We start from the raw sequence: 26691 nt of genomic DNA, 5'->3' as shown, positions 1-26691 counted from the left end.
AAAGAGGTTTATGTGTACTTTCTCTCAGTCAGTAATTTATTTGTGAAGTAGCAACTAACATTTATGTACACTGTACATGCCCTACACTGTAGGGCATGATCTGGCCCATTCTGAGAACATATACTGACAATTACAATTTAAAAAGATTAAATAATCATAGTAGTGCTCTTTGTTCTGCCAAAATGATTAAGACCTGTTCTGTCAAACTGAATTATCTTGGAAATCTTTCAAGTCCTGAATCAATATAGCAAAGGGAAATGTCAAAAATTCAGGAAGAAAGCAAAATGCAGTGGCTCACATCTGTAATTCCAGCAATTTGGGATGCTGAGGTAGTGTGATTACTGTAATACAAAGCTGCTCGCCCACCCTTTCCATTGCATCACAACTTAGCTTGTCAATCTGAAAGCTGCTCTCCCCGCCCTTTCCAGTGCAGCCATTTTCTCCGCCTCCCAACTGCTGTCAGTCTGTGAACATCCTAGCTAGCTATTGGTTCATCAATATAATGCAAGTATCCTTCTCCATTATTGGTCCTCTATTAGCCCCGCAGGATTCTTAAAGATAGCTTCACCGCCATCTTTTCTCTCTTACTTTTCTCTCCTCCTGACTCACTTTCTTTCTCCTCCTCGCTTTCCACTCTCTCTAGCACGCACCCTTTCTCTTTCCCTTTTTTTTTCCTCTCATTTTCTCTCTTACCCTGGAGGGAGACACTCTGTTTGCCTAATAAACTCCCTTATGTGATTTCCTGTGTCCTGCGTGGTTTCCGTGGGATTCCTTACAATTACAAGTTTGAGGCTGGCCTCCACAACTGAACCAGACCCTGTGTCCAAATAAAAAATATAAAGGGCTGGGGATGGAGCTCAGTGGTGAAATGCCCCTGGGGCTAATCACCAGAACCAAAATAATAATAATACAGAAAAGAAAGTAAAGAATTCAATAAAGAAGTTATGCTTCCTCAATGAACAAATGACCTTCTCACCAACTACCCTTCTTCAGAAAACAAATGGAAATTGGACAAATTTGAAAAAACAAAAACTATGTGTAGTCACAATTAAAAAGTCCAGACTTGAAAGAAAAATAGAGGAGGCATTTCTTGTTTTCATGGCTTTTTGGTCTGCCCTGAGCAGGGCAGCTAAAGTTCCTTTGAACTGGGGGGATAACCAGTCTTTGGAAAGGGGTAGGGGAAGAATCCCTGAAAAGAGTGAGCAGGACACAAGCAGTTCCCAACTCTTACCTCTGCCGAAATCTGACCTGCAAATTTTCTGCAAAACCAAACAGACACAGACAACTCCCTAGCAGTTGTCCTAACCCATTTCAGGTTGCAGTTCTTCCTAATGTTATGGGGTGCAACTTAAGAACAGACCGATCACCACTGAGAAGTCCAAATTTGAGAGTCTTTATTAAACCATCCAGCTGACTGTTGCACATAATGCCCCAAAAAATGGCTATTGGGAGAACAGCCCCGACCATAGGGTTGTAGGGGTTCTTATACCAAAAATCATATCAATCATAAGTGTCTGTTGCTATGATTCGAAATTACAAACTAACATCATGAGATCATCGACAGAGGGGGAAGTGGGTCAAAATGACTCTTACCTAGGTACAAACTAAAGAATGGTTACTAACATGCACACAATCACTGTTCACATGATACATTGTTTAGGAGCAATAGGAATCAAAAGAGAGCAATTTTTCTTTACAAAGGAATTGTCATTTTGTATTGTTAAACATGTCACACTAAGTAACTGATGATGGATACAGAGGCGGGGTGTTCCCATGGGAGAAACTTATTACCTGCATAACACGGAGTCTCAGAGCAAAATGGAGTCTGTTTAGTCATTTCCCTTAGAGTCTGGCCTATAGCATTCTCACAGAGCCAGATCTGTTAGCCTATCACACTATGAAATTACCATGAAACAGAATAAAGAGCTGTTGTTTTGCCCTGGAAGCCAGACAGGCCAGAATGTTCTTTAAGATAGCAGGCTCGGCTGACTTTTCAAGGATCCCAAACACAACGTTCCTTTCCAGGCCTGAGAACCGCCGGATACTGTCCAACACAATGTGGTCACTCAGCATGCCATTTGCATCACTGAACTGCACCACCCTTTTCTTCCTCATCACTCTCAGAAGGTCATGCTTATAGCGATCAACTTCATCTGTGGTACCAACCAGCACAGCGATATCTCTGAATGAATATCCCTTTTCTAAGAGCATCTTGCACTTGTCTGCCACGATGGTCACAATTTGATCCATAGTCAAATTTCTCAGAATCTGGAAGGTTCCCTGGATACCGCAAACCCATTCAGCTTCAGGAAGCATCTCCAAGGACCCATGGGGAATGTTAGGTGCTGGTCTCCTTCTAATGTCCTTCATCACTTCTTGTAGGTATTGGGCTATTTTATTCGCATTGCGGACTACTTTGGTGAGCTCTTCTCTTGGATACTGAAATGAAAGAGGAGGGAGACCACTTATATCCAAGTGGCTGGTCTGAAAATAGTCCAGAAAGATCCAGAGAATTCCTGGACATTCTTTTTCCCTCCGAGTGATATCTTTTGCCTTCCTATACCAGTCCCCATCTTCCTTGCGGAAGTTCTGAGCTTCATCCACAATGATGTGTTGAATATCTTCAAAGTCTGTCTTCATGAAGGTTTTCCGGGTCACTGCCTGGCAGATCCCTTTATACCTGTAACAATGAAAATGACACACAAAAGTTTCCTTTACTTTATAAAGGAGAAGATCACTCTTTTGTGCTCCATTGAATATAGCACTGTTGCCACAAATTATGTCACCATCTAATTCTCAAGGAACAAGGTGGCTTAGCAGAAAAATAAACCCAGATTAAATAATACATGTAGGTGTAAGATCCAACTGCTTACCCAATAAAGTTCTTCAGAGGCTGGTTTTCACAAATGTAGAGAATTCTATCCGCCTCACAGCCAAACATATTTCTGATCTTCTCCATGATCTTCATGGCCATGATTGTCTTCCCTGAGCCAGGCAAGCCATGGACAAACCAGTGTCTGCTCTTGCGGAGGTTTGTTGATAATATCTCATACTGTTGGACTGTGAGCAGATTTAAAATCTCACAGCCAAGCTGATCACTCAAGAAAGATCTGAAGCCAAGCAAGACAATCACGAGGGCCTGCAGCAAGGTTTCCATTTGCTGGGTTTCTGTAAGGTAATAGGATGAGGGGTAATCTACCAGAAAGTCCGGCCCCTGCATGGTCTCTGCATTGCTCTTGGAACTCAGATAGAGAACCTTGGGTATGACACACACTTTCCCAGTGTAGCCACCCATGTTTACCAACTTCTGCTTCAAAGTAAATGCAGTCTTGGTGCAGTAGGCCTGCCCCTCTGCATCCTGATCCCTGAGAACAGTGTAGAGGATGGGGGTGCTGTTCAGAGCGATCAGTAGAGCATCACAGATGACTTCCTGCTTCCCTTTCAATTTCAGGTCCACCGCCCAGCTTCTAGAGAGAATCAGAATTCCCCGGGAGAAAGGATCCATTTGCTGACTTATTAACGCCTCCAGTCCTTCATGCTGTGTGGACAGCTCCTTCCAGAGGGATTCAGGAGTGTATCGCACATTTTCCAGTGGCACTAGACATAGAAAGAATGATAATTTGGGGGATGAAAAAATATACTTATTATAATTATTAATCATATTTAATCATAATTAATTGGTTGATTGAGATGATGGTTAATGACAGATTTTTAAATATTTTTGTAAATATTATTATATTTCCAAGAAAAAGAAGCCTTGAAATATCTGACATACCTCATCTAAATCTATGTGCCTATTATTTAAATGTCTTGAGAGAGTCCCTAACCTTTGTAAGATACTGATCCCTCTCCTATAAAGAAAACTAACCAAGCGCAAGTTTTATGGGGAGTAATAGATGAAACAGCATACAGTGTCCAGCTCATCGTGGCCACTGGAGAAATGGTAATGCTTCTTCTCCTTCCTTTTCTCAAAGTATGTGAATCCCAAAATGTCCCTGAAGAATCCCCATGATGGGAGTAGAAGTAGCCTTTCCAGGAAGAAGATGATCTCTAACACTGTATTTGTAAAGAAGATGGAGTCATGTAAAACTTTTTTGAGCAGAGGATTTCTTGCAGTCCTGGGCTGGGAGAACTTCAGGCAAGGCCCTTAGGTGCCTCCTGAAGCAGAACTCTTGCTCCTGTCACTTGTGATCATTGTTGGGCTCTGCCCATCACAAAAGTCTTCCCTTAGCCTCAGGCAACAGAAATAATTATGGCACATAAGCATAAATTTGCATTTTAGGGTTTCAAACTTATTTCAATGATCATGTGTTCCAAAGGAAAAATGATGTTTTTCATCCTGTTGAGATGATGTGAGAGTATACATGAGAATCAAGATTTGTTGTGATCATTTTAAATGCAGTTGCGCCTATTTCTTTGGTAATTGTTTTGCTCATTGTATAAAAAATAAGGTAATTTAAGGATATGTTTAGAATGAAGCTTTGAAAAACAAAGGAAGTAGAAAAGAAGAAAAGACATCATTTGTCAATTGTCCCAAGGAGTTTCCTTACGGGAAATAATGTTCCTGGATTCTACATGTCATGCCGCCTTAGTTTGTGAGGTCAGTGAGGATTCACTTCTTAACCACCTATCACCAAGGCTGAGGATATAGCTCAGGTGTAGGACACTTGCCTAGTATGTGCAAGGCCCTGGGTTTGATTCCCAGCACCTGGAGTAGGGAAAGTACTTCACCTGTCACCTATAGGCTTGGAACATTATCACCTCGGGCTTATGAATTTGCAGAGTTTTCAAGTTTTTAAAACACAAACATAACAACCTATTTCCCTTCATCATAACATAGAAATTGGTGTCAAGAAATCAAACCACAGTTACTACCTGAAAATAAGATTCTCTGGAGATCCTTTTTGTGTTCCAGGCCTTTCTTGGAGTACACAGGTCTGCTGAGGGGAGGTCCGCTAGATAGGCTCAGCTGAGATTCAAAGTCTTCAGACAAACACTGAAGATCTTGACAAAGAAGAAAAACTCATGTTATTCTGACATTTCAGTTCATCCCCTCATGTCTGAAAGAGGCCTGAGCAGTGGGTGGAATATATGATTTTCTAGGTGGTGTGACTTGGGAGATAGTAGAGACAGCTCCCCATTTACCTGTCTAGACAGGGCGTTCATTGCATATTAACACTGTCAAAATCTACCACTGAAGGGCCAGTAATTGAAAGTTTGAATGTATCTCTCCTTTCAATATCATTCTTCATTCTCGGTCAGGATTGCATTTTGTTCGTATGTCTCTTATGATACATAGCACGTTCTTTAGTTCCCACATCTGTGTTTGTGTGTCTTATTTTATATCACCTCTCTATCCTTTACCACCTTCCCTCCACCCAACTCTCATCTCTGTTAAATGTTCTTATAGTTCCATGTACTTTTCTCCAGCAGTCATTATAAGGACTCTAATTATATATTAGTTTAGGGACTTTTTAAATGACTATCTTCTTTGATGGACCCATAAACTCCACAAAGGTCAGGAACTATGTCTGCTTTGGATCTGTGTAGATATTCCTAGAACATAAATATTTTTCAAATGAATGAAAAATGAATTAGCTATAATGTACCAATAAAAAATGTGGAGAAAAAAATCAAAGAATGAAGGCCCTTAGAAGCATAAACTTTACCTTACCTTATATCCCTTGCAGCATAGAATGTAAGGATCATCACATTTCAGGAATTCAACTAGCTCCTAATAGCAAATGCTTAGGTGAAATTCACTAACCAAATATTCATTCACTCATTTAAATCACTACTATATTTTAGGTTGAACCATGACATTACTGTCAGCTTACTGAGTAAATGGATGGGTACAAATCATTTCTTTAAATTGATTTTTATATAGTTAAAATATGCTTAATTTACTTTTACACAAACTTTCCAAGACCATGGTAGTTATGTTTATGAATGCTGACTTCTACCTATCAGGAGTACTTGTGGGGAACAAAAAGATTTCCATTCAAAAATATCAGGAACAAGAAACTCATCATGTAAAGATATCAGTGACATACAGACACCCATGTTTATTCCTAAAGGTACAAGGTATAAAATCAAAGGACATCAGGGATTGCATTATTAAGCTCTTCCACATGATTTAGAGATGGAAGTCAGATTTATAACATTCCCTTTCCAACAAGCCACCCATGTCACACAAAAGACTGTCCCAAATTTTATATGATGCTCTGTGTCTCTCCAAGCTTGGCAAATTCTCAGTCATTCCAGAAAGACTGAGATAGCCCACTAGTCCACCAAATCATAGCATGATGAGGAAAATAGCAAACAAGGTTAGAAAAAAAATCATAATGCCAAGTATGGAAAATTGTTAGGAGCAGAGTAGTCAATCGGATTGTGGCCTCTGGCTTAGAGCATAATGGGTACATGGTGACGAGTGGAAATAAAGACAAATTATTCAAAGCACATTCAGGAAGAATGTGAGGGTACTGAGGACAGACCTGGCTTATATTATTTGCATTGGATGTCCCTCATCACCCTGAATTACTTTTAGGTTTTTCTGAGCTGCAAAGCCACTAATGTTTCCAAGGATCAAGACACAGAAGGCATCTTAATTTAGGTAGAGGTACTATTATGAGGTTACAGCAAACTTCAAAGATTTTTAAATACTGCAAGTAGCTAATCCAAGAAAATGGCACTATGCTATTAGAAGTCTAATAACCAGGTCTAGTTGAGAAAAGATTTTTTTCATTTGTAGCCAACTGTTTATTTCTGTGGTATAAATATTCCCACTATGGAAATTTCAAACCATCCACATAATGTCACTAAATGCAGAGTTGGGAAAAAATGTACAGCAGCACTCCATTTTATGGTATTTCCACCACACACACACAATAGATGTAAATAATCTCATGTACAGATAACAGTAAAATTTAGTAAATAATTAGGAAGTAGTGAGTTTGTATTTATTAGTTGTTTGTAACATACATTATTTAATTGCAAGCATATATTAAAACTTAAACTATTCTGGGGCTGAGGATGTAGCTCAGTTGGTAGAGCCCTTGCCTAGCATGTGTAAGGCCCTGGGTTCAGTCCTAGCACAAAAACAAAAACTTAGCTATTCACAAAGGATGTGTTTAACAGCCTGCTCTGAAAATTTAATAATTGGCCTTAGAGTCAATAAAAGTCAGTTTCAGAACACCACTTTAAGAGCATCCCTTCCGAAATATTTTTCTCTTCGATTTCTAATGTGGAAAATTTTCTCTATCAAACATCTGATTTATTCTTCTTTTTCTAGGGCTTTGAAACGTATTAGATCATTTATTAGTTGACTTTTTATTCTTTTAATAAATGAGCTCAATGCAATGAATTTTCCTCTTAGTACTGCCTTCATAGTGTCCCAGAGATTTTGTATGTTGTATAGTAGAGTGAAACAGACATTGTTACCTCGTGTACATGTATGACGGTATGACCGATGTGATTCTGCAATATGTATAATCAGAAAAATGAGAGATTATACTCTGTGTATGATCTAGCAAAATGTATAAATGCATTCTATCATCATATACAACTAATTAGAACAAATAAAATTAAAAATTTTTTAAAAACCTGATTTAGGTTTCTGATCTACTCAACAGAACTTTCTCTTGTATGAAAAGCAAGGTACTTGGAGAATCAAGGTACTCAGTGGATGTAAGATTTCCAGTGTCACAGAAAACAAAGAAAAATTGTAATGTGGAGATGCCCAAGAGGCAGAAAGGATAGGGAGGGAGGAGCTTTCTGCTTTTACCTGGATCAGTGTCCATCATCATGTGTACCCATTTCTCAGTTGTCAGGGTGTAGATGTTCTTCTTATCATTTACTATCCATGAACTGGGAGCTTCTGAGAATACCATACAACAGAATGGTTCCACTTCAATTGCAAAGACATAACCATACAAGTCTTCCTTGAGAAACACATCTATGACTTTGGTCCTATAAGATAACTGTGCTTCAGAAGAGCAGACATGGACAATGGGCAACTTGGAAACTGCTTTTGCTACGGCTCTTGTCAAAGATGCACAGTCAACATTGTCTTTAGCACATCCCAGGACTTTCCTACTCTTATCCTCCACCCCAATAAAAAGATAGCCTCCACCACTGTTTGCAAATGCAGAGATATACTCTGGAATTAGGCCTTTTACATATTCCTGAATGTGTTTTGTAGAGAACTGTTTAAACTCTACAGATTGAGACTCAGGAAAAGGTAGGATTTCACCATATTCAAGTCGGTTTCTCTGGAACACTTGGAAAGCAAGATTCGCTTCAGAGATGTTCTGATGTGCAGCTCTGGAAATTTTACTCTGTAAAAATTCTTCATTATTCTGACTACATTTTACATTCTTTTTCCTGGTTACTAGGAAATCGAATGCCTCTCCTGATTTCATGAGACACACCGAGGTGCCAGATCTACGATACAGCGAAGAGCTCAGGCTGCAAATGCGGGGCTTAGTGGAACTGTCTTCAGGTGAAGGGCCACTGCTCCAAGATTTAACAAAAATGTAAGAACACCTCCCTTGGTGCTTGTATTCAAAGAAAGCCTGCAAGTCTGAAGATTGAATAAGCTCTCTCAGGGACATTTCCAAGTCCTGTCCCATCTCCACTGGCTGTTCAATCTGGTCTGCTGTTTCCATCTGAATCACTCCTCCTCCTGAGTTTAATAAAGCACACGCAGCCTGTAAAATCTTCACTTTCTCCTGATCTCTCTGAGGTTTCTGCAGCTCTTTTCTGTATCTTTCACCAAGAGTCACTTTTCCTATGTTGAGGACTAAGTCTGGATGAGATAAATCTTCCGCCAAAGATGAATTATGTTTCTCCATGTCCATACTGCAACTGAAAACCATTAAAACATGTATCTCATATTAATAAAAAGTAAATTGAATAGTACCCACGAAATACGTTCACTCATTCGTTCAAAAATGTTCATCAAGTTCCTGCTAAGTACCGGGGGCTGGAGATTCAGTGGCAAATCAAGAAAAGGCATAGCCCCTGCCTCTCGGATCTTACAGTCAGAGAGGAAATATGATATGCAAAGTACTCTGAAAGAAGAAGCATCAAATATTAACAACCAACCTAATATGAATAAGGAAGTCTTCCTGGTGGAAAGAGTATTCAAGCTAAGATCCAAATTACCCAAGTACAGGAATCAGTCAGTAGGAAAAGGAATTAAAGCTTTACCATCAGAGTGAAATATGGGAAGTCCTGAAACTAGCAAAGAAAATAGCATGTTGAAGCAGTGAAGAGGCCCAGCATGCCTGTAATCCCAGTGACTGGGGAGGCTGAGGCAGGAGGATTGTAAGTTGGGGGCCAACCTCAGCAACTTAGTAAGACCCTGTCTCAAAAAATAAAAAGGGCCAGGAAGATTGCTCAGTGATGTGGCACCCCTGGGGTCAATCCCCAGTACCAAAAAATTAAAATTAAAAATAAAAAAATAAAAAGGCTCAATAAAAATAAATAAATAAAGCAGGAAAAAGATATTCAGGCTTGGGCTGGGGATATAGCTCAGTTGGTAGCGTGCTTGCCTTGCATGCACAAGGCTCTGGGTTCAATCCCCAGTACCCAGCACAACTTAAAAAAAAAAGAAAGATGTTCAGTCTGACCAGAACTTTAGAGTAACAGGGGATGGTAGATGAGGAGAGAAACAGTGAAAGATAAAGCTCAGAATTAGAAAAGGGCCACTGCTCTTAGCAGTGAAAAGCGAAGGAAAGATTTTTGAAGAAGGGAGAGTGACATGAAAAGGTAGCCATTAAAAGACATGTTACAAATGAAGAACAGATCCGTGGTTGCCATGGGCTATGGGAAGGGGGAAAGCGTGATTACAAAGGGGTGGCACATGGAACTATACACCAGAAATGTTAATTTCACTGTACTGTAATTTTTTTAAAGGGGTAGGCATTTTATTAATTCAGAGCAGAGAACCAATTCGAGAGGGCAAACTGGTAAGAAGGATTTGACAGTAAACAACACGAGAGATGGTGGCCTGGGGCCACACAGTTGTCAGCGAAGGTGCAAAGAATTTATTTCCTAGATCTGAGAGAGATTTAAAATAAAATTAACATGGTGCTATGATGGATTTGACAAGAAAAGAGAAAAAGGGCTAAAATGCAGTTCACGGGGGTTATGACTTGGGCAACTGGATAGTTAGTGGGAGTCACTATCCCATTCTCTCTACTTTTCTGCATAGTTTAAAAGTATCCATACTAAGAAAATTTTTATTGACCTTATCTTTTAAATTTGAGTGGTGGACATACTAGTGTCTAATTATATAATAATATAATGATATCATTCTCTATATTTCCCTGTAAGTTTGAAAGAATTCACAACAGAAAATATAAAATCTTTGGCTCCCAAAATTTAAAAGAACAGCGAGGCATAGGAAGTTAGAACATTGGTAATACAGTGCTTAAATTTTTGAACTGCACATTCTTAGGTGGACCGAGTTGGAAAAGAAGATGACCATAGCTGGGAGTAGGCCTGACAAATGGGGAACAGAAGGATCCACGGTTCTTAGTGTTTCTGATTTCAAAGACGTTATATTCGGGAGTGGTTGTGCAAATCAATAAAAACTTCCCTGCACTCTGGTAAGGAGGGTGCTCTGAAGACGCATAATTGGACTGCAACCTGCGCAGTCATTTTTCTCTTTTGCTTGATGATACATTCAAAACATGCCACTCTGCCAGGCAAGGTGGCACATGCCTGTAATTCCAGTGGCTCAGGAGGCTGAGGCAAGAGGATCACAAGTTCAAAGTCAGCCTCAGCAACTTATTGTGGTGCCAAGCAACTCAGTGAGACCCTGTCTCTAGATAAAATACAAGATGTGGCTCAACAATTAAGCACTCTTGTGTTCAACCCCAGTACCCAAAAATAAAATTAAATTAAAAAAAAAAAAAACAAGCCATTCTGATTTATTAGTTCAGGAAACATTCAATGATCTCAGTTGGGGCACACCAAGGGCTGACAAGAGACCCAAAGAATCTACCTGGCAGGGCATGATTGTGAAACACCTGTAATCCCAGCAGCTTGGGAGGTTAAAGCAGAAGGATCGCAAGAAACTCAGTAAGACCCTGTCTCTAAATAAAATATTAAAAAGGCTGTAAATGTGGATCATAACTAAGCACTCCTGTCTTCAATCGCTGTTACCAAAACAATAAAACAAAACAAAACAAAAAATGGAGAAAAATTCACAGCCCTAAGTGCCCATATTAGTATGAGAAAAAGGTAAAAGTAGAGTGCTTCATATCACTTTAAAATAAGAGGTAGATAACAAAGAAACACAAAAATAGAGGGAATGATAAATGTAAGGCAGAAGGAAATTGGAAGGTACTAAAGCAATTATTTAACTAACAAGATTAAGATTTGGTTTTTTGTTTGTTTTGCTTTTTGGTTTGTTTGGGGTTTGTCTTTCAGAGAAGCCACTGGCATTTTTATTATTTAGAAAGAGATCTGGCGGTGATGGGCAGGGTGGTCAGGTGAATGCCTATAATCCCCGCAGCTCCCTCAGGAGGCTGAGGCAGGAGAATCCAGCAAGGCACTAAGCAACTCGCTGAAACCTCTGTCTCTAAATAAAATACAAAGTAGGCCTGGGGATGTGGTTCAGTGGTCCAGTGCCCCTGAGTTCAATCCCTGGTACCAATAAATAAGTAAGTAAGTAAATAAATAAATAAATAAATAAGAAGAGCTCTGGACAAATAAAAGGATGGTTGATGCAGGTGTGGAAAGGAAATAGAATTCTGAGCAGTAAGTTGCTGAGAAGTCCAGTTTACTCACAATTTTACCCTTAGGTCTGAAATGTTCTTTGTAATAAAATCTGTTTATACTGTATTTGTTCTATTTTATGATCATTAAAGTTCTTATCAGATTATTTATAAAAAGTGCCACTTGTGATATGAACTTCAAAGTTTAATGCTTATTCATATGGACATTTACGCTCAAGTATTACATATTAATTAGTTTCCTTGGATAACTATTTTCATATTGATAACTCCCTTCTATATCCAAGAGAGTAGGTTATATTTTTTGAGGTAGAAACCCAGGCGTACCTAATCTTTTTTTTCCCTTTAAGAAGGAAAATCAATAAACGGGAAACTCTGGTTGAGTTCTTCAATAAAATAATAAGATTTTGTCCCATCCAAATACATATTAAGAAAGTTGGAAAAATATATAAATATATATTTTGTTGTTGTTGTTTTGGAGGGTTTTTTGGCTTGTTTTTGGTACCAGGTATTGAACCCAGGGTGCTTTACCACTGAGCTACATCCCCAGCTCTATTTATTTTTCATTTTGAGACAGGGTCTCTCCAAATTGCTCACAAGTTACTGAAGCTGGCCTCGAACTTCAGATTCTTCAGCCTCAGCCTCCTCAGTCATTGGAATTACAGATGTCTGCTACTGTGCCCAAATAGATACAGTTTTAAAAACATGTAGAAAAACAAAACTAGAGTAATAAAAAATTGAGAACTCAATCACAGAGTTCAATCGATAACAGTAAAACATCACAACAGTTATCAAATAAAATTTTATGAGGTACATGGTTCTGTTGGGTTTACTCGAGAAATTTTTTTATTTTCAAAATCCTATAATTATTACATTATTAAATATACATCATTTGACACATAAAAATATGGCAAGCTATAAAATTCAGTCTTTTGGTTCTAAAAATTTCACAAATATTATGACAATAATCCTTTTACTTGTATTTCCCTTGCCTCTATGGTCTTTAATAATTTTACATTTTTATGAATTATAATCATCAAATGAACAGAATTTTGCATTGTCTTTATCTTTTATCACTTCTCCAAATTTTTGAAATTGTCACATTTATAATTATATATTTCAAAGGCTACATTGCATTTCACCAAGCATATTCATGTTCATTGGTCATTTCTCAATTGTTAAATTGGGAGTAGTTAATCATAAGTGATATTCATAAATCATTTACTCGACAAATATTTATTGAGTATCTATTATTTGCCTACCACTGTGCTAAATCCAGAGAATGTAGTACTGAACAAAATAAATGTGGTCCTTGCTCGAGAGTTTGCTGTTTAGGGGATGTAGAAAGTAAATAAGCAGCTGCTATGCACAACAGTTTAGATTATCAAAGGAACTTAAGATGGAACCACATAGAAAAGCAGTCAATTCTCCCTCAAATTGATATGCAGATTTAACACAATTTTTATCAAAATCTCAGGAAGACTTTATTTATATAAAGACAAAATTATTCTAATTTTGTTAATGGGAAGGCACAGGAACTAACATAATAGCTAACATAATATTCTTAAAAAAAAGAATGAAGTATAGACCTGGGGTTGTAGCTCAGTGGTTAAGTGCTTACCTAGCACTTGTGAGGCACTGGGTTCGATCCTCAGCACCACATATAAATAAATAAATAAATAAATGTATCGTCTCCACCTACAAATAAGAAAAGAATTTTTTAAAAAGGAACAGTGCACAGAATGACTCTAAAAATTAAAAGAAGAAGAAGGAGAAGGAGGAGGAGGAGGAGGAGAAGAAGAAGGAGGAGAAGAAGGGGTAAGGAACCACTCTACTTCATTAAGAATTACTATGTACTATATAGCTGGTGGCACATGCTTATAATCCCAGTGGAGGCTAAGACTGGAGGATCACGAGTTCAAAGCCAGCCTTAGCAACTTAGTGAGACCCTATCTCTAAATAAAATACAAAAAAGGGCTGGGGATGTGTCTCAGTGGTTAAGTGGCCCTGAGTTCAATACCCAATACCAAAATAATAATAATAATAAAGAAAAAGAAAAGAAGATTTACTATACAGCTCCAGTTATCTAAAGTGTGTGATACTGGCAGAAGAATGTACAGATAGACCAATGGAACAGATTAGAGAACCCAGAAATTGCCCAACACAAAGACAGCTACCTGATTTTTGATAAAAACATAAAAATAATTTAATAGAGAATGAATGCCTTTTCAAAATGGTGCTAGAGCAATTTAGATGTGCACTAAACCAAACCAAAACTTGATACAACAGCACATGACAAATACCAGCTACTTAGAGGGTGAGACAGGAGGATCACAAGTTCAAGACCAGCCTGGGCAACTTAGTGAAGTCTCTAAATAAAATAAAAATAAAAAGTAGTAGGGATATAGCTCAGGGCTTGCCTACCATATATGAGGCTTTGGGTTCAATAACCAGTACCAACAAAGATTAAAATTAAACCTCACATCTTAAACAAAATTCACAAAAGTTTTTAAACAAAAATTAACTCAAAATGGATTGTAAAATTATGATATGTTTACAATAGGTGAACGGTTAAATAAACTGTGGTATATCTATATCACAGACTATCACTGAGAAATAAAAAGGAACAGACTATTGAGTCACAAAACAACTGGATGGATTTTTTTTTTGGTGGTGTTGGTGCTGCTGGGAATTGAACCCAGGGCTTTGTGCACACTGGGCAAGCAGTCTACCAACAAAGCTCCATCCCCAGCTCAACTGGATGGATTTTAAAGACACATTGAGTGAAAAGAGTCCATCTCAAAAGATCACATGTATATTATTCCATTTATATAACATTCTTGAAATTACTAACCTATAGAATAAAAATTAGTGGTTACAAGGAGTTAGAGATGAAGGAGAAGAGGAGGCAGGTGGGATGACCAGGAGGTAGAGTGAGGGAGATTTCTGTGTTGATGAGGTTGTGCTGTACCTTAATTGGAGAGATGACAGATATACAATAGAACATCTACATTGTACCGATGTCAATTTCCTGGTTGATGGTGTATTTTACAATAAAGTTTAACTGTTGGGGAAAACTGGATGAAAGGTACACGGGTCCTCCAGCTTTGAAACTCTGTGAATCTATAATTATTTCAAAATAAGGTGTTTTACAAGATGAGGCTGAATATTATATTTTTATAATGCATAAATGAAAGGATTAGTATCAAAGTATACAAAGAATGCCTACAGACCAATAAAAGGAAAACAAACATCCCTATGGAAATAGGAAAAAGAAATGAAGAAATGATCAAGTAGTTGATGATTCCAGCATTAAAAAAAAGAAAGAAAAAGAAAAAAGAAAAAAGCTGGGCATGGTGACGCACGCACCTTTAATTTCAACAACCCCAGAGGCCGAGACAGGAGGATTTCAAGTTCAAGGCCAGCCTCAGCAATTTATTGAGGCCCTAAGCAACTTGGTGAGACTTTGTCACAAAATAAAAAAATAAAAAGGGTTGGGATGTGGCTTAGTGGTTTAAGTGCCCTTGGATTCAATCCTAGGTACCAAAAAAAAAAAAAAAGAAAGAAAGAAAGAAAGAAATGAAAAGGTATTCACAGAACAGGAACCACAACTGGCCAATAAAAATATGAGAAGATGGCTTAGCCTCAGAGTAGTCAAACAAATGTAAAGAAAGATAAAGATACCATTTTGTTTCCTTAGATGAGCAAATATCTATAAACCTAGCAATATGAGGCATTTATCAAGATGTAGAAAAACTGGGAATCTTCATTATTGGTAGCTATATAAAGTTATGCAACATCATGGAGAGAAATAAGTAATTTCTAGTACAACTTAAAATGTACATAACCTCTGGCCCATCAGTCCCACAATTTGGTTTATCCCTTATGAAAAAAACCTTGTCAATAATGTACATTGACAAGGAGACAAGAATGGTTATTTAACAATAACCATTATTATAACAATAACTTAGCCTTATTTGTAAGACTGTTCTGGAACTGGCTTACATGTTCATAAATAAAGAAAAGAGAAAAAACACAGTAACATTTATTTAAAGGACTACTAAGTATTGCTTTAAGACAATAAACCAACACATGCTTGCTGATCTAGATCAGAAACAAAATGTGGAGTAAAAATAAGTTGGGGCTGGGGTTGTGGCTCAGTTGTAGAGTGCTTGCCTGGCATGTGTGAGGCACTGGGTTCAGTTCTCAGCAACACACATAAATAAGTAAAATAAAGATCTATCGATAACCAAAAAATATTTTTAAAAAATAAGTTGCAGAGACATACTTATAGAATTACTCAGTCCATATAAACTAAACACGCAGTCAAGTTTGGTGGCACACATTTATAATTCCAGTGACTCCCAGAGGCAGGTGCACTGCAAGTCTGAGGCCAGCCTGGACAACCTAGTAAGATCCTGTTTCAAAATATAAAACAAAAAGGGCTGGGGATTAGCTCAGTGGTAGAGTGCCCCTGGATTCAATTCCCAGTACTAAAAAAATTAAACTTTTTTTTCCATAGCTTTATTGAGGTAAAATTGATGTACAACAAAATACACATATTTGAAGTACGCAATTTGATCAGTTTTGACATGTATATAACCAATACAATCAATATAAAAAGCATTTCCATCACTCTTTTAAAAAATTTTGTTGTTGTTATAGATGAACAGCATGATTTTTGTTTATTTTTATATGGTGCTAAGGATCCAACCCAGTGCCTCACACATGCCAGCCCAGCACTCTGCCACTGAGCCCCAGCATTCTGTTACTTTTTTAAATTTGAAATTATGCAGACTATGTTTCCTGCATGATTTATTACATTAGAAATCAATCATCTTCAGATATATAGAACTCCATCCCACATGTCAACAATTTTAAAATTAAATGACACACCTATAAATATCTCAGATGTCAAGGAAGAAAGCACAAGAAAAGTAAATAAAAAGTGCTTTGAATTAAGTGATAATAAAAGCTTAAAATATCAGGATCTCTGGGATAAAACAGTACTCAGCTAAACATTTATAACTTAAAGTACTTATATCAGAAAGAAGCTAGAATAACAAATTATTTTCAAATTAGGTAGGAAGGAAAAATAACAGTAGGAGCAGAAATGTATGAAACTGAGAAGAAATAATACAGCTAAAATTTAATTTAAAAAATAAATAATTCTAATCAAGAAAAAAGTAAGAACACAAAAATCAATTCAATGAAAGGGAGCTATCAAAATAACCCTACAGATGATAAAAATATAGTCAGGTAATATTACAATTGTATGCCAACATATGTGATAGCTAACATAACATGATCTATATTAGAGAAGGATCCATGTGCTACTGAGAACAAAATGTATTCAGTCATTGATGGATGAAATATTCTATATTTCTGTTAAATTTAAATTAGCAATTGTATATTTTACTTCTATACTTTAGTTTTTGTTTGGAGGATTTATCCAGTGGTGACAGAGACATGTTAAAGTTACCCAGTATTATTGTGTTGTGGTTTATTTGATCCTAAAAATTGAGAAGGGTTTGTCTGATGTACAAAGATGCATAAATACATTACGTCTTATTGATGGATAATTCCCTTAAGCAGTATGAAATGGCTTTCTTTGTCCTTTCTGAGTAACTTTGGTTTTTAAAGTCTACTTTCTCTGATTGAGGATAGAAAACCTTGCTTGTTCTCATGATCCATGTGAGTGATATGTTAAAAAAAAATTAAACATTTAAACATGCATACCTAATATTACATATTATTCCTGGATATGTGTATGATAAACTGTTTAAAAATCCTCTGTTAAAGATACATAATAAGAAAACGGGCTAGGTTAGCTCCCTTGGGATGGTGGTGGGGAAAAAAAAAGATACACAGTAAATTTAGAATAGTAGTTGCCCTTTGGGAAAAGGAGGAAAGGGAAACAGAAAATGGAAGGCAAAGAGAACTTCAGATTTTCCACAATACTTTGAGTTTAAACAGGGAGTCTGAGGGCTGGGGTCGTAGCTCAGTGATAGTGCCTGCCTAGCATGTGTAAGGCACTGGGTTCAAGTCTCAACAACACATCTAAATAAGTAAAATAAAGGTCCATTGACAACCAAAAAAAAAGGAGGGAGGCTGAGGCAGGAGGATCCCAAGTTCAAAGCCAGACTCGCAAAAGCAAGGTGCTAAGCAACTCAGTGAGACCCCTGTCTCTAAATAAAATACGAAACAGGGTTGGACATGTGGCTCAGTGGTCAAGTGACCCTGAGTTCAATCCCTGGTGCCAAAAAAAAAAAAAAAAAAAAAAAAACCAAAATGGCTTAAATAAACCAAGTGCAGTGCCACACACCTGTAATCCCAGCAACTCAGGAGGCCGAGACAGGAGGATTATGAGTTCAAAGCCAGAGTCATCAATTTAGCAAGGCCCTAAGCAACTCAGCAAGATCCTGCCTCTAAATAAAATAGTTTAAAAGGGGACTGGGCATGTGACTCAGTGGTTAAGTGCCCCTGGCCTCCATCCCCAATACCAAAAAAAGGTGGGGGAGGAGGAGCTTAAGAAAGTGTGGCAAAATGTCAACAATTTGATTGTCCATTTGGGGTAATGGAGTAAGAACAAATTTGGGGTAACAAGTGTTTTATTATATCTTTACACTTATTTAAGTTTATCACTATTGTTATTATTGAACACACACAAATTTGGGTTTATCCCAGAATAAAGATTGTATAAGAAAAACCATTAATTAACAAAACAGAATAGGGAAGTAGGGTCCTGGGCCTGCAGGTTCTGAGAAACACAAGCCAAAAAAGAACACACTGCACTGATGAGACCCACATTCTCAGACCTGGTCCCCAAGTCCCATGCCATCCTAAATCTCACATGTGAAGAAGCAAACTCAGTTGCAACCTGCTCAGGCCTGGAATCACGAGTGGACTGCCTCCTGTACTCATTTCTTGACCCCACACTTCAACACTATGGTTCTAGTATTCCAGATTTTCTTGTGCACACAGACTGAAGTAGTTCTAAAAAAAAAAAAATCATCTGATATTGTAGCTAACATAAAAAAAAACATATTTATGGGGACCAGAGTGATGGCTCAGTGGTAGAGCACTTGCCAGGCATGAGCAAGGCCCTGGGTTCCATACTCAGCACCACATATAAATAAATAAAAGAAAATATCCATTGACAACTAAAAAAAAAAAAAAAATTTTAAAAACCATTTACGTTGTTAAAATAAATGTGCCAATTGATGTTTAGAGAAAATATCTAGAATACATGTGGGTTTTAGGAAAATAAATATCTTATGTTACAGGTAATTGTTTTCCTGTTGCAAAGTGGCAGACATCTCTCCTCTATCCACCTGACAATTTTTTCATAGTTATATATTCATTTGTGTCCCATCTCCACAAGGATTTCAGGATACAACTCATTAAAGCTGAGCAAATTCACTAATTCATGCTTTCACAACTATGTGCTTTAATTAGTGTTGGTAAAATAACCAAATGTCTTTTGACATACTTGCAAAAAATAACTTCAAAAATCCAACTCGATCATTACCTCCCAGTCAATAGAGTGCAAGTCTCTCCTGAAAACAAAATAATACATATATTATGAAAATCTGGAGAACTTTTCATAGACATCAACCAATAGGGTAAGTGTGTTTTCTTCTCTCTCTCTTTTTATTTTTATTTTTCTTTTCTGTGAATACACGGACAGCATCTGTATTCCTTTACTAAGTCTAGTGGTTGTTGAAAATAAATAAATATAAATGAACAAAGACGTCCATGGGTTGTGGGCATACCAAAGCAATGTGTTAACACTAGTAATATTTACTGAAAGGAGCATTATGTCACACCTAACAATTATTAGGGAGCAAGGTTTGGTACATAATTTTGAAGTCCAATGAAAATTTAAAATTCAAAAATTATGATGTCATTTTAAGACAATGACAAGTGGGGCATTAAACCAAGTGGCTTTCTCTGTGAAAGTGCAGAGATCCTACATCCAGGGAGCCAGACCTGACTAAGCAGCAGTACTCCAGCTGCTTGAATGCCAAGTTTCGGCTTGCTGAGACATGACACTAGAATTTCCCCCCGTTTTTCAGTTTTTCTCAGAAAACTAAATTAGCATGATCCCGCCCCTGTAGTGCTCAAAAGAAAACTAGGAATGCAGTCTTTCTCTAATCTCACTTTGAATCTCCCGCAATTAGGTAACTTCTTCACAGGCATCCCTTCCCACCAAGGCTCTAGCTCCTTCCTTCATTGTTCTATTTGAGAGTTGGTTTCCGCTCCTCTGAAAAACACCTCTACGCCTTCCAGGGTCTCAGACCTCCGCTAGCCTGCTTGGGACTGGAAGCCTATCTTCTGTACACCTGGTCTCAGCTAAAAAGTAAGTCCTCTTCTAAGAACCAGTTCTCCTCACTGTGTATTTTCGTGCAATTAAGAAAAGCGTGGGAGGGGGCTAGGGGTAGAGCTCAGTGGCAGAGCGCTTGTCCAGCACCTGTGAGGCACTGGGTTCCATCCTCAGCACCAAATACATAAAGTAAAGGCACTGTATCTATCTACAACTAAAAAAAAAAAAAAAAAAAAAAAAAGTAGTCTGGATCCCTGTGTCCATCTCCACCTCTCTTGCCTAAGGAAGGCAAACTTCTCCGGCCCCAGGGTGATTTCCCACCCACCCCCCGCCCCCCAATACTGGGGATTGAACCTAGGGGCGCTTTACCTTTGAGCTACATCTCCAGCCATGTTTTTGTTTTTTATTTTGAGACAGGGTATTGCTAATTGCCGAGATCGGCCTCAAACTTGCAACCCACCTCCCTCAGCCTCCCTAGACGTTGGGATTACAGCAGTGCATCACCACGCGGGCACAAAGTGGATTTTCATTCATATTCATTCATTCTCTCTCTCTCTCTCTCTCTCGACTGAACCCAGTGGTGCTCTACATCCAGTTGCGGGAACTCACGCAAGAGACTTTATTAAGCGGACAGGCAGAGTATCTGCCTGCAGGGTGAGAGACAGAAAATGAAAGAGAGAGCAGCGCACCCAAGAGTGAGGAGGAGAGAGAGAAAATGGCGGGGTGGGGGGGGCGCGGAGTGGAATTTGGCGGGCTAATAACAACTGACCAATGGCTGGCAGGAGGTTCCTGGGCTAACAATCTGGACCAATTACTGGCTAGGAATTTCGTGGGTTGTGGGTTGTAAAGTGGTATGGGGGAGGCAGAATAAGGGCGGCAGCAAATAGCAGATCTGATGCCAATAACAGGGTCTCACCAAGTTGCTGAGGCTGGCTTTGAACTTGCGATCCTCAGCCTCTAGGATTAAAGGCGAGCGCCACAGCGCCGGGCTCTGTGATCTTTTTTTTTCAGTTGTTGGTGGACCTTTATTTTTTATTTACTTATATGCAGTGCTGAGAATCAAACCCAGTGCCTCACACATGCTAGGCAAGCGCCCTCCCACTGAGCCACAACCCCAGCCCCTGTGATGTCTTTTTAAGACCTCTCTGTTGAATAAGCACTGCTTGGTTTCTCGCGCAATCTGTACTTACCTTGGGTATGAAGATTCCCAGCGATAGAATGCTGAGACCGGGCCCCCTGATCTATTCATCGGTTCACAGCTGGACTGAGGGTGGTGATCGCCTTCAGAGGGAAGAAATAGTCCTTAAATCTAAACCCCAGGGAGAAAAGCAAGCCTGGGAAGAATGCCAAGTTTCAGCTTCCTGGAACATAAGCGTTTCTCCGCGTTTTTGAAAGTTTCGATTTCTCAGAAAGAGAAATGCTATTTCTTGTTTGTCAGTAAGAATTCATCCCTTAAATACTCGAGTGAATTCTAGTTACTCTTGGCTTGAGACTAAAGAAACACGTTAAACCCTGAGAAAATAATGTATGAAAAAAAAAAAACCTAAATACACAATCAACCGTTAACCCCCAGGGAGGGAGGAGTGGAGGAAGAATATGGAAAGGAAGGGAGATTTTACTTTGTACAATTGAAGCTAGAATTGGGGACAGGCAGTTAGTGTAGAAATGGGAGATTTGGTCAAATCCAGGAAATGGAGGCCATGAAAGCTATCTGCCTCTGGAAGTTGGAGACTGTAATGTCAAGGATCTCTGGAGCCCATTGATTACCAAATTTACCTGTCCTTGTCAAGGACTACCGGGGGGAGCTGCTAATTAACGCCCCCTGGGCCCTTGCTTGACTGAATCACTTTGGCCCTCCCCCTGCCCATCTGCTTCTCACTTCATGCATCTCACCTGCAAAACTGGACCTAGTCACTTAGGCAGGAAGGAGACATAAGGGGGGAAAGAACTGGAGAATAAAAGAGACCTTAACCTATAAAAGATGTAGGGTGGGCTCACTTCTTGGGATTCTAGAACATCAGCCATGACCCGCTTCTCCCTCCTGGGAGAAATCTGTATTTTTACTACTTTAAAACCTGCTTGATATGCTTGCCTTGGCGTGCTTCTCTGATGTTATACTTCAACACCTGAGGGAGCAGAACTCCTCACTGATAAACGGCAGTATCACAATTAGCCTGAGTGACTGAGGAAACATTTTTGTCAGTAAGTAAAAGGAAAAAAAAAAAAAGGCAAGAAATAAGCAAGCAAACAAGAAACACTAGAGTCACAGAATGAAGAAGTGCATCTCACTGACCCCCACTTAAATTTTCTAGTAGCTTTTATAATCCTGAGAGTTGTAATTGGTGCCCAGTTGAAATGCCTCCTGATGGGTCAGGCACAGTGGTGCTTACCTGTAGTGCCAGGGACTCAAAAGGCTGAGGTGGGAGGATTACAAGTTTGAGGCCAGTGACAGCAACTTAGAGACCCTGTCTCAAAATGAAAAATAAAGGGCTGGAAAGATAGCTCAGTCGGTAGAGTGTTTGCCTTGCAAACACAAAGCCCTGGGTTGGATCCCCAGCCCCACCCCCACCCCCCCAAAAAAAGGCTGGAATGTGACTGTGTGGTAGAGTGCCCCTGGGTTCAATCTCCAGTACCAGAAAAGAAATTCCTGTTGGTGGAGCTGGTAGTGCAGCTCAGTAGTAAAGCCCTGGGGAGGAGGAAGAGGAGAAATTCCTTCCTGCTCGATCCCCTGTGATTGACGAAGCAGCAGCAGCTGATACTGTAGATATCATCCTGATTAAGTTTCTGCTGCTCACCACCTTGGCTGCTAACCCTCCATAGCCCACACAAGTCACCATTCCCTTAAGATCTTGTTTAGTTTCCTTTGGGTGCCCTCAGAGACTGCAAGAATTGTTACAGCATGGATTTAACAATCGTTTTTAGCTAGGAGAAAAGGTGTTGCGTGCACTAGAGAAAACGGAATTACAGATATCACAAACCAGATCATTTATACCCAGTCTTGGCTGCTTCTCAGAACCTTTTGGCACAATTTTCAAAAGTGCAGATTCTAAGAAAAATACAGCTCAACTCGGGTCCCAAGGCAGTTCAGACCCTTAAATCCCGGGGAGCAGGCACTGTGGGGTGCCGGGTCTGTGTCGCGGTCCAGTGATAGCACCCAGAAAGACCCTCGGAATAAGGGAACTCACACCAGAGATTTTAGTAGGCTGACGACCACAGCTTCTGCTAGGGGCTGGGAAACAAAGAAAGAGAGAGGGAGAATGGCGCAGGAGCTCCTCCTTAATATTGGAATTTCCCGGGCTAATAACAACGGACCAATGGTTGGCGAGGAGGTTCGTGGGCTAATAATCTGGACCAATCACTGGCTAGGAAGTTTGCAGGGCAAACGATCTGGGTTGTAAGGTGGCGTGGGGAGCAGAATAATGACGGCAGCAAAATAGCAGATCTGATGCCCAAAAAGTGGGGTTTCTTTCCAGGCATGCTGACTCCAACGGTCATATATTGGTGCAATATCATCCAGAGGCAGAAAAATGTCACAGCTACATAACACACTTACATAGGAATAAATATACAAACAGAAGCAAACAGTCATCTTGGAGTTTTCATTTGAAACCTTAACCATAAATTAGGTATTATTGCAGAACTTACAAAAACTTATAATTTATTTAAGAATTGATGCTCATCTTGTCTTAATACTTGCCTTTCAATATAATCTTCCCATCAGTAATATTGACATCTATTTAGGATGAGAGCTCTCTAAAAAAATCCTTCCAAGTCCAAATCTTCAAAGACATACCAATCTTTTGGGGGGAGAGGGGCACTAGAGATTGAACCCAGGAGTGCTCTACCACTAAGCTACATTCCCAAACCTTTTTATTTTTCATTTTGAGACAGGGTCTCATTAAGTTGCTTAAGGTCTCGCTAATTTTCTAAGACTGGCTTCAAACTTGTGATTCTCCTGCCTCAACCTCCAGAGTCACTGGGATTACAGGTGTGTGCTACTGTAGTATACAAATCTTAATCGTGACTCAAAACCAGTACCTTTTTTATGGCTTAAAAGACAAGCCTTTTATGGCTTACCCATGGATGCAAGAGTTGTCACTAAAGAGGGTGCAAAAAATACAATCCTCCCAAGACCCAGAATGTTCACTCCCAAAATGAGCCAAATAAAGCAAAGATCCTTGTCACAGATAACAATAAGAATGTTTGTGGGGTCAAGTGGGCCATGGGAACATAAAACCCCTCTAGTCACAAACCCAATAACCTGTGGCACCCCAAGATAAGGGTTTCCCAGTACTATCAAGATAATGGTATCTGAAAGAACAAAGGCCTCTTCTGAACCTGTGCTTCCTATTAAGACAAACTCCCCTGAGAACTGGCACAGTAAGATAAAAAGGGTGCTTCCTGTCACCTTACAAATTCTGTTCCCAGCTTGTTTGGCTGGTTACCTGATAAAAACCAACAGTTGCACCTTCTGGCTGGCTGAGACCAGAGAGAATGTTTTCATTTGTCACAAGGCCAAACTTTTGTACCATAAAACAAGACAAAAGGAGAATCTCATGATTTTTCTCTTTATGACATAATAAAAAAGACAGAATAAGAAAAGAAAACTACTCCTGGCAGGCTATTGATCACACACAGAACCTAATTCATAAGAGTCATAGTTTAGAGAACTAAATTTTACAAAAGTTTTTCTCCTGTCAGTCTGCATTTGGAAAAAAGGGAACAAGGGGGGAAATTTTTTACCTTCCTCTCTTTACTGAGCATTACAGAGAGGGATCTGTGAAAAGCGACTTTGCTAAGAAGAAGTCTTACCTTCTTGTCGACTCCTTCAGGATCCCTTCCACAGGTTCCAGAACAAGTAAAGCAGCCCAACATTTTAGGATCTCATCCTCATTGGCAGAAACTGCAGGGAAGGCAACATTTTACCTCTACTTTCTCTTTTTTTTTTTTTTTTAATTTTTTTTAGATGTTGATAGACCTTTATTTTATTCATTTATTTATATGCGGTGCTGAGAATCGAACCTAGTGCCTCACACATGCCAGGCAAGCGCTCTACCACTGAGCCACAGTTCCTACCTCTACTTTCTTAGGATTTTTAGCAGGGCCTGACAATTGCCATGTGACAAATTAACACAAAAAAAGCCATACAGACATTTTCTTTTTGCAGTGCTCACAATCAAACCCAAGTCTTCACATATGTGCTTTACCACTGAGTTACACTCCCAGCCCTTTTTACTTTTTTATTTTGAAACAGTGTCTCACTAAGTTGCCCGAGCTGGCCTCAAACTTGCAATCCTCCTTTTGCGGAAAGCTCAGTCCTTGTCCCCAGTGCCAGTTCAATAATGAGGACACAGTTTTGAGAAAAAGGAAAAAGAAGGTTTATTGCTTTGCTGGCAAAGGAGAAACACAGGGGACTTCTGTCCCAAAGGCTGTGATTCTGCCCATCAGGAGAAACGGGGATTTTAAAGGAGCTCTTCAAAGGCTACGTTCCAGATGTGTGTCCAGAAAGAGGGTCCCAGGATGCCCTGAAGGTGTGTTAACATTCACTTGTTAATTTGAGATAGTCATTTCCCAGATTCTCAGCTGGCATCTCCTTCCTGTAGAGCACAGATAGCTCTGGGTAATTTTGTTACCTGCCACCAGGTTAGGGAACAGGAAAGGGAGAAGAGAAAAGGAAATACTTGTCCCTTGTAAAAATAAGCCTCAGAGCTATATTCAAAAGGGCAAGTGGACCACTGTTACACTCCAGCCTCAGCTTCCTGAGTAGTTGGGATTATTACCTGCATGGATGTGCCACCACGCCCACTTCAAATTGCACTTGGGATGGCGCATTCTGCCCCTGTCGAGTACTTTTGGGCAACCAGAGATGTGTTTTACAGACAGACTTCCTGAGTTCTGCGCCTGGCAACAATCACTCCGCAAGAGCATAACTACCCAGGCCAGCTTCTGACCGTAGGGAGATGAGGAGGAAAGAATGTTTTCATCCCAATTATGTCCCTCTGTTGCTGAGTCCCTTGAAATGTCTGCACCCTACCTTAACCCATGTTTTGTGGAGTTTGTGAAGAGCTGTTCATCTTCTGCCCACCCTGTCACCCTCTTCCTCTCTGTAGGTCTGAATTTAGGCTGCATCAGGGAATGAGCTGGAACCTAAGGTACCCTATTGCACCGAGAATCGCCCTCCCTGTCAGTGGCACTGAGAACCACCTTGCCCTGAGCTGCCATGTGGAAAATGCCTCACCTACAACATGGGAGACTGCGGAGAGGGAAGGGACCAACCCGAACAGGATACAAAATGGAATGCACACCATGATTACAACTCTGCAAAAATATATCTTCCAGTGGACTAACATTGGACATGAACAAGCAAAAATTAAAAAAAAAAAAAAAAAAAAAAAAACCTGTGTGTCCGATGGTAAGAATTGGGATGAGGTTTTCTTGTTTGTTTCTATGGCTCTCTTATTTTTTTTCATCTTTCTGTCATTACATGGATTTTGTCATGAACGTTATATATGTTTGAGTTTCTTAGTGTAGAAAAATGCTTCCCTTTAAATTATTTCCTGTTATGTCATTAATTTGAGCAATTATATTGATTTTGGACAAAAATTATAGAAGCTGAGTTTA

The 26691-nt window shown here is 39.3% G+C and overlaps 1 protein-coding gene and 1 long non-coding RNA gene across 2 annotated transcripts; one reads left to right on the top strand and one right to left on the bottom strand.

The window, feature by feature from the left end:
• Positions 1–1633: 1633 nt before the first annotated feature.
• On the bottom strand, positions 1634–21351 carry SLFN11 (schlafen family member 11). Its single transcript, XM_079133557.1, has 5 exons — positions 21261–21351; positions 7784–8865; positions 4876–5004; positions 2874–3597; positions 1634–2680 (listed from the first exon to the last, which is right to left on the bottom strand). Exons 1-5 carry the CDS (start codon positions 21317–21319, stop codon positions 1891–1893), a joined length of 2784 nt encoding a protein of 927 aa, XP_078989683.1. The 5' UTR covers positions 21320–21351; the 3' UTR covers positions 1634–1890.
• LOC306657504 lies at positions 19625–26467 on the top strand. The gene is made up of 2 exons (XR_013762813.1): positions 19625–20106; positions 26181–26467. It is a non-coding gene; the product is annotated as an uncharacterized lncRNA (long non-coding RNA).
• Positions 26468–26691: the final 224 nt, after the last annotated feature.

This window comes from Sciurus vulgaris (assembly GCF_902686455.1).
Source record: "Sciurus vulgaris genome assembly, chromosome: 3".
NCBI classification, from domain to species: Eukaryota; Metazoa; Chordata; class Mammalia; order Rodentia; family Sciuridae; genus Sciurus; species Sciurus vulgaris.
Note: the sequence above shows the minus strand (reverse complement) of the source record. Positions and strands in the feature narration are given on the sequence as shown.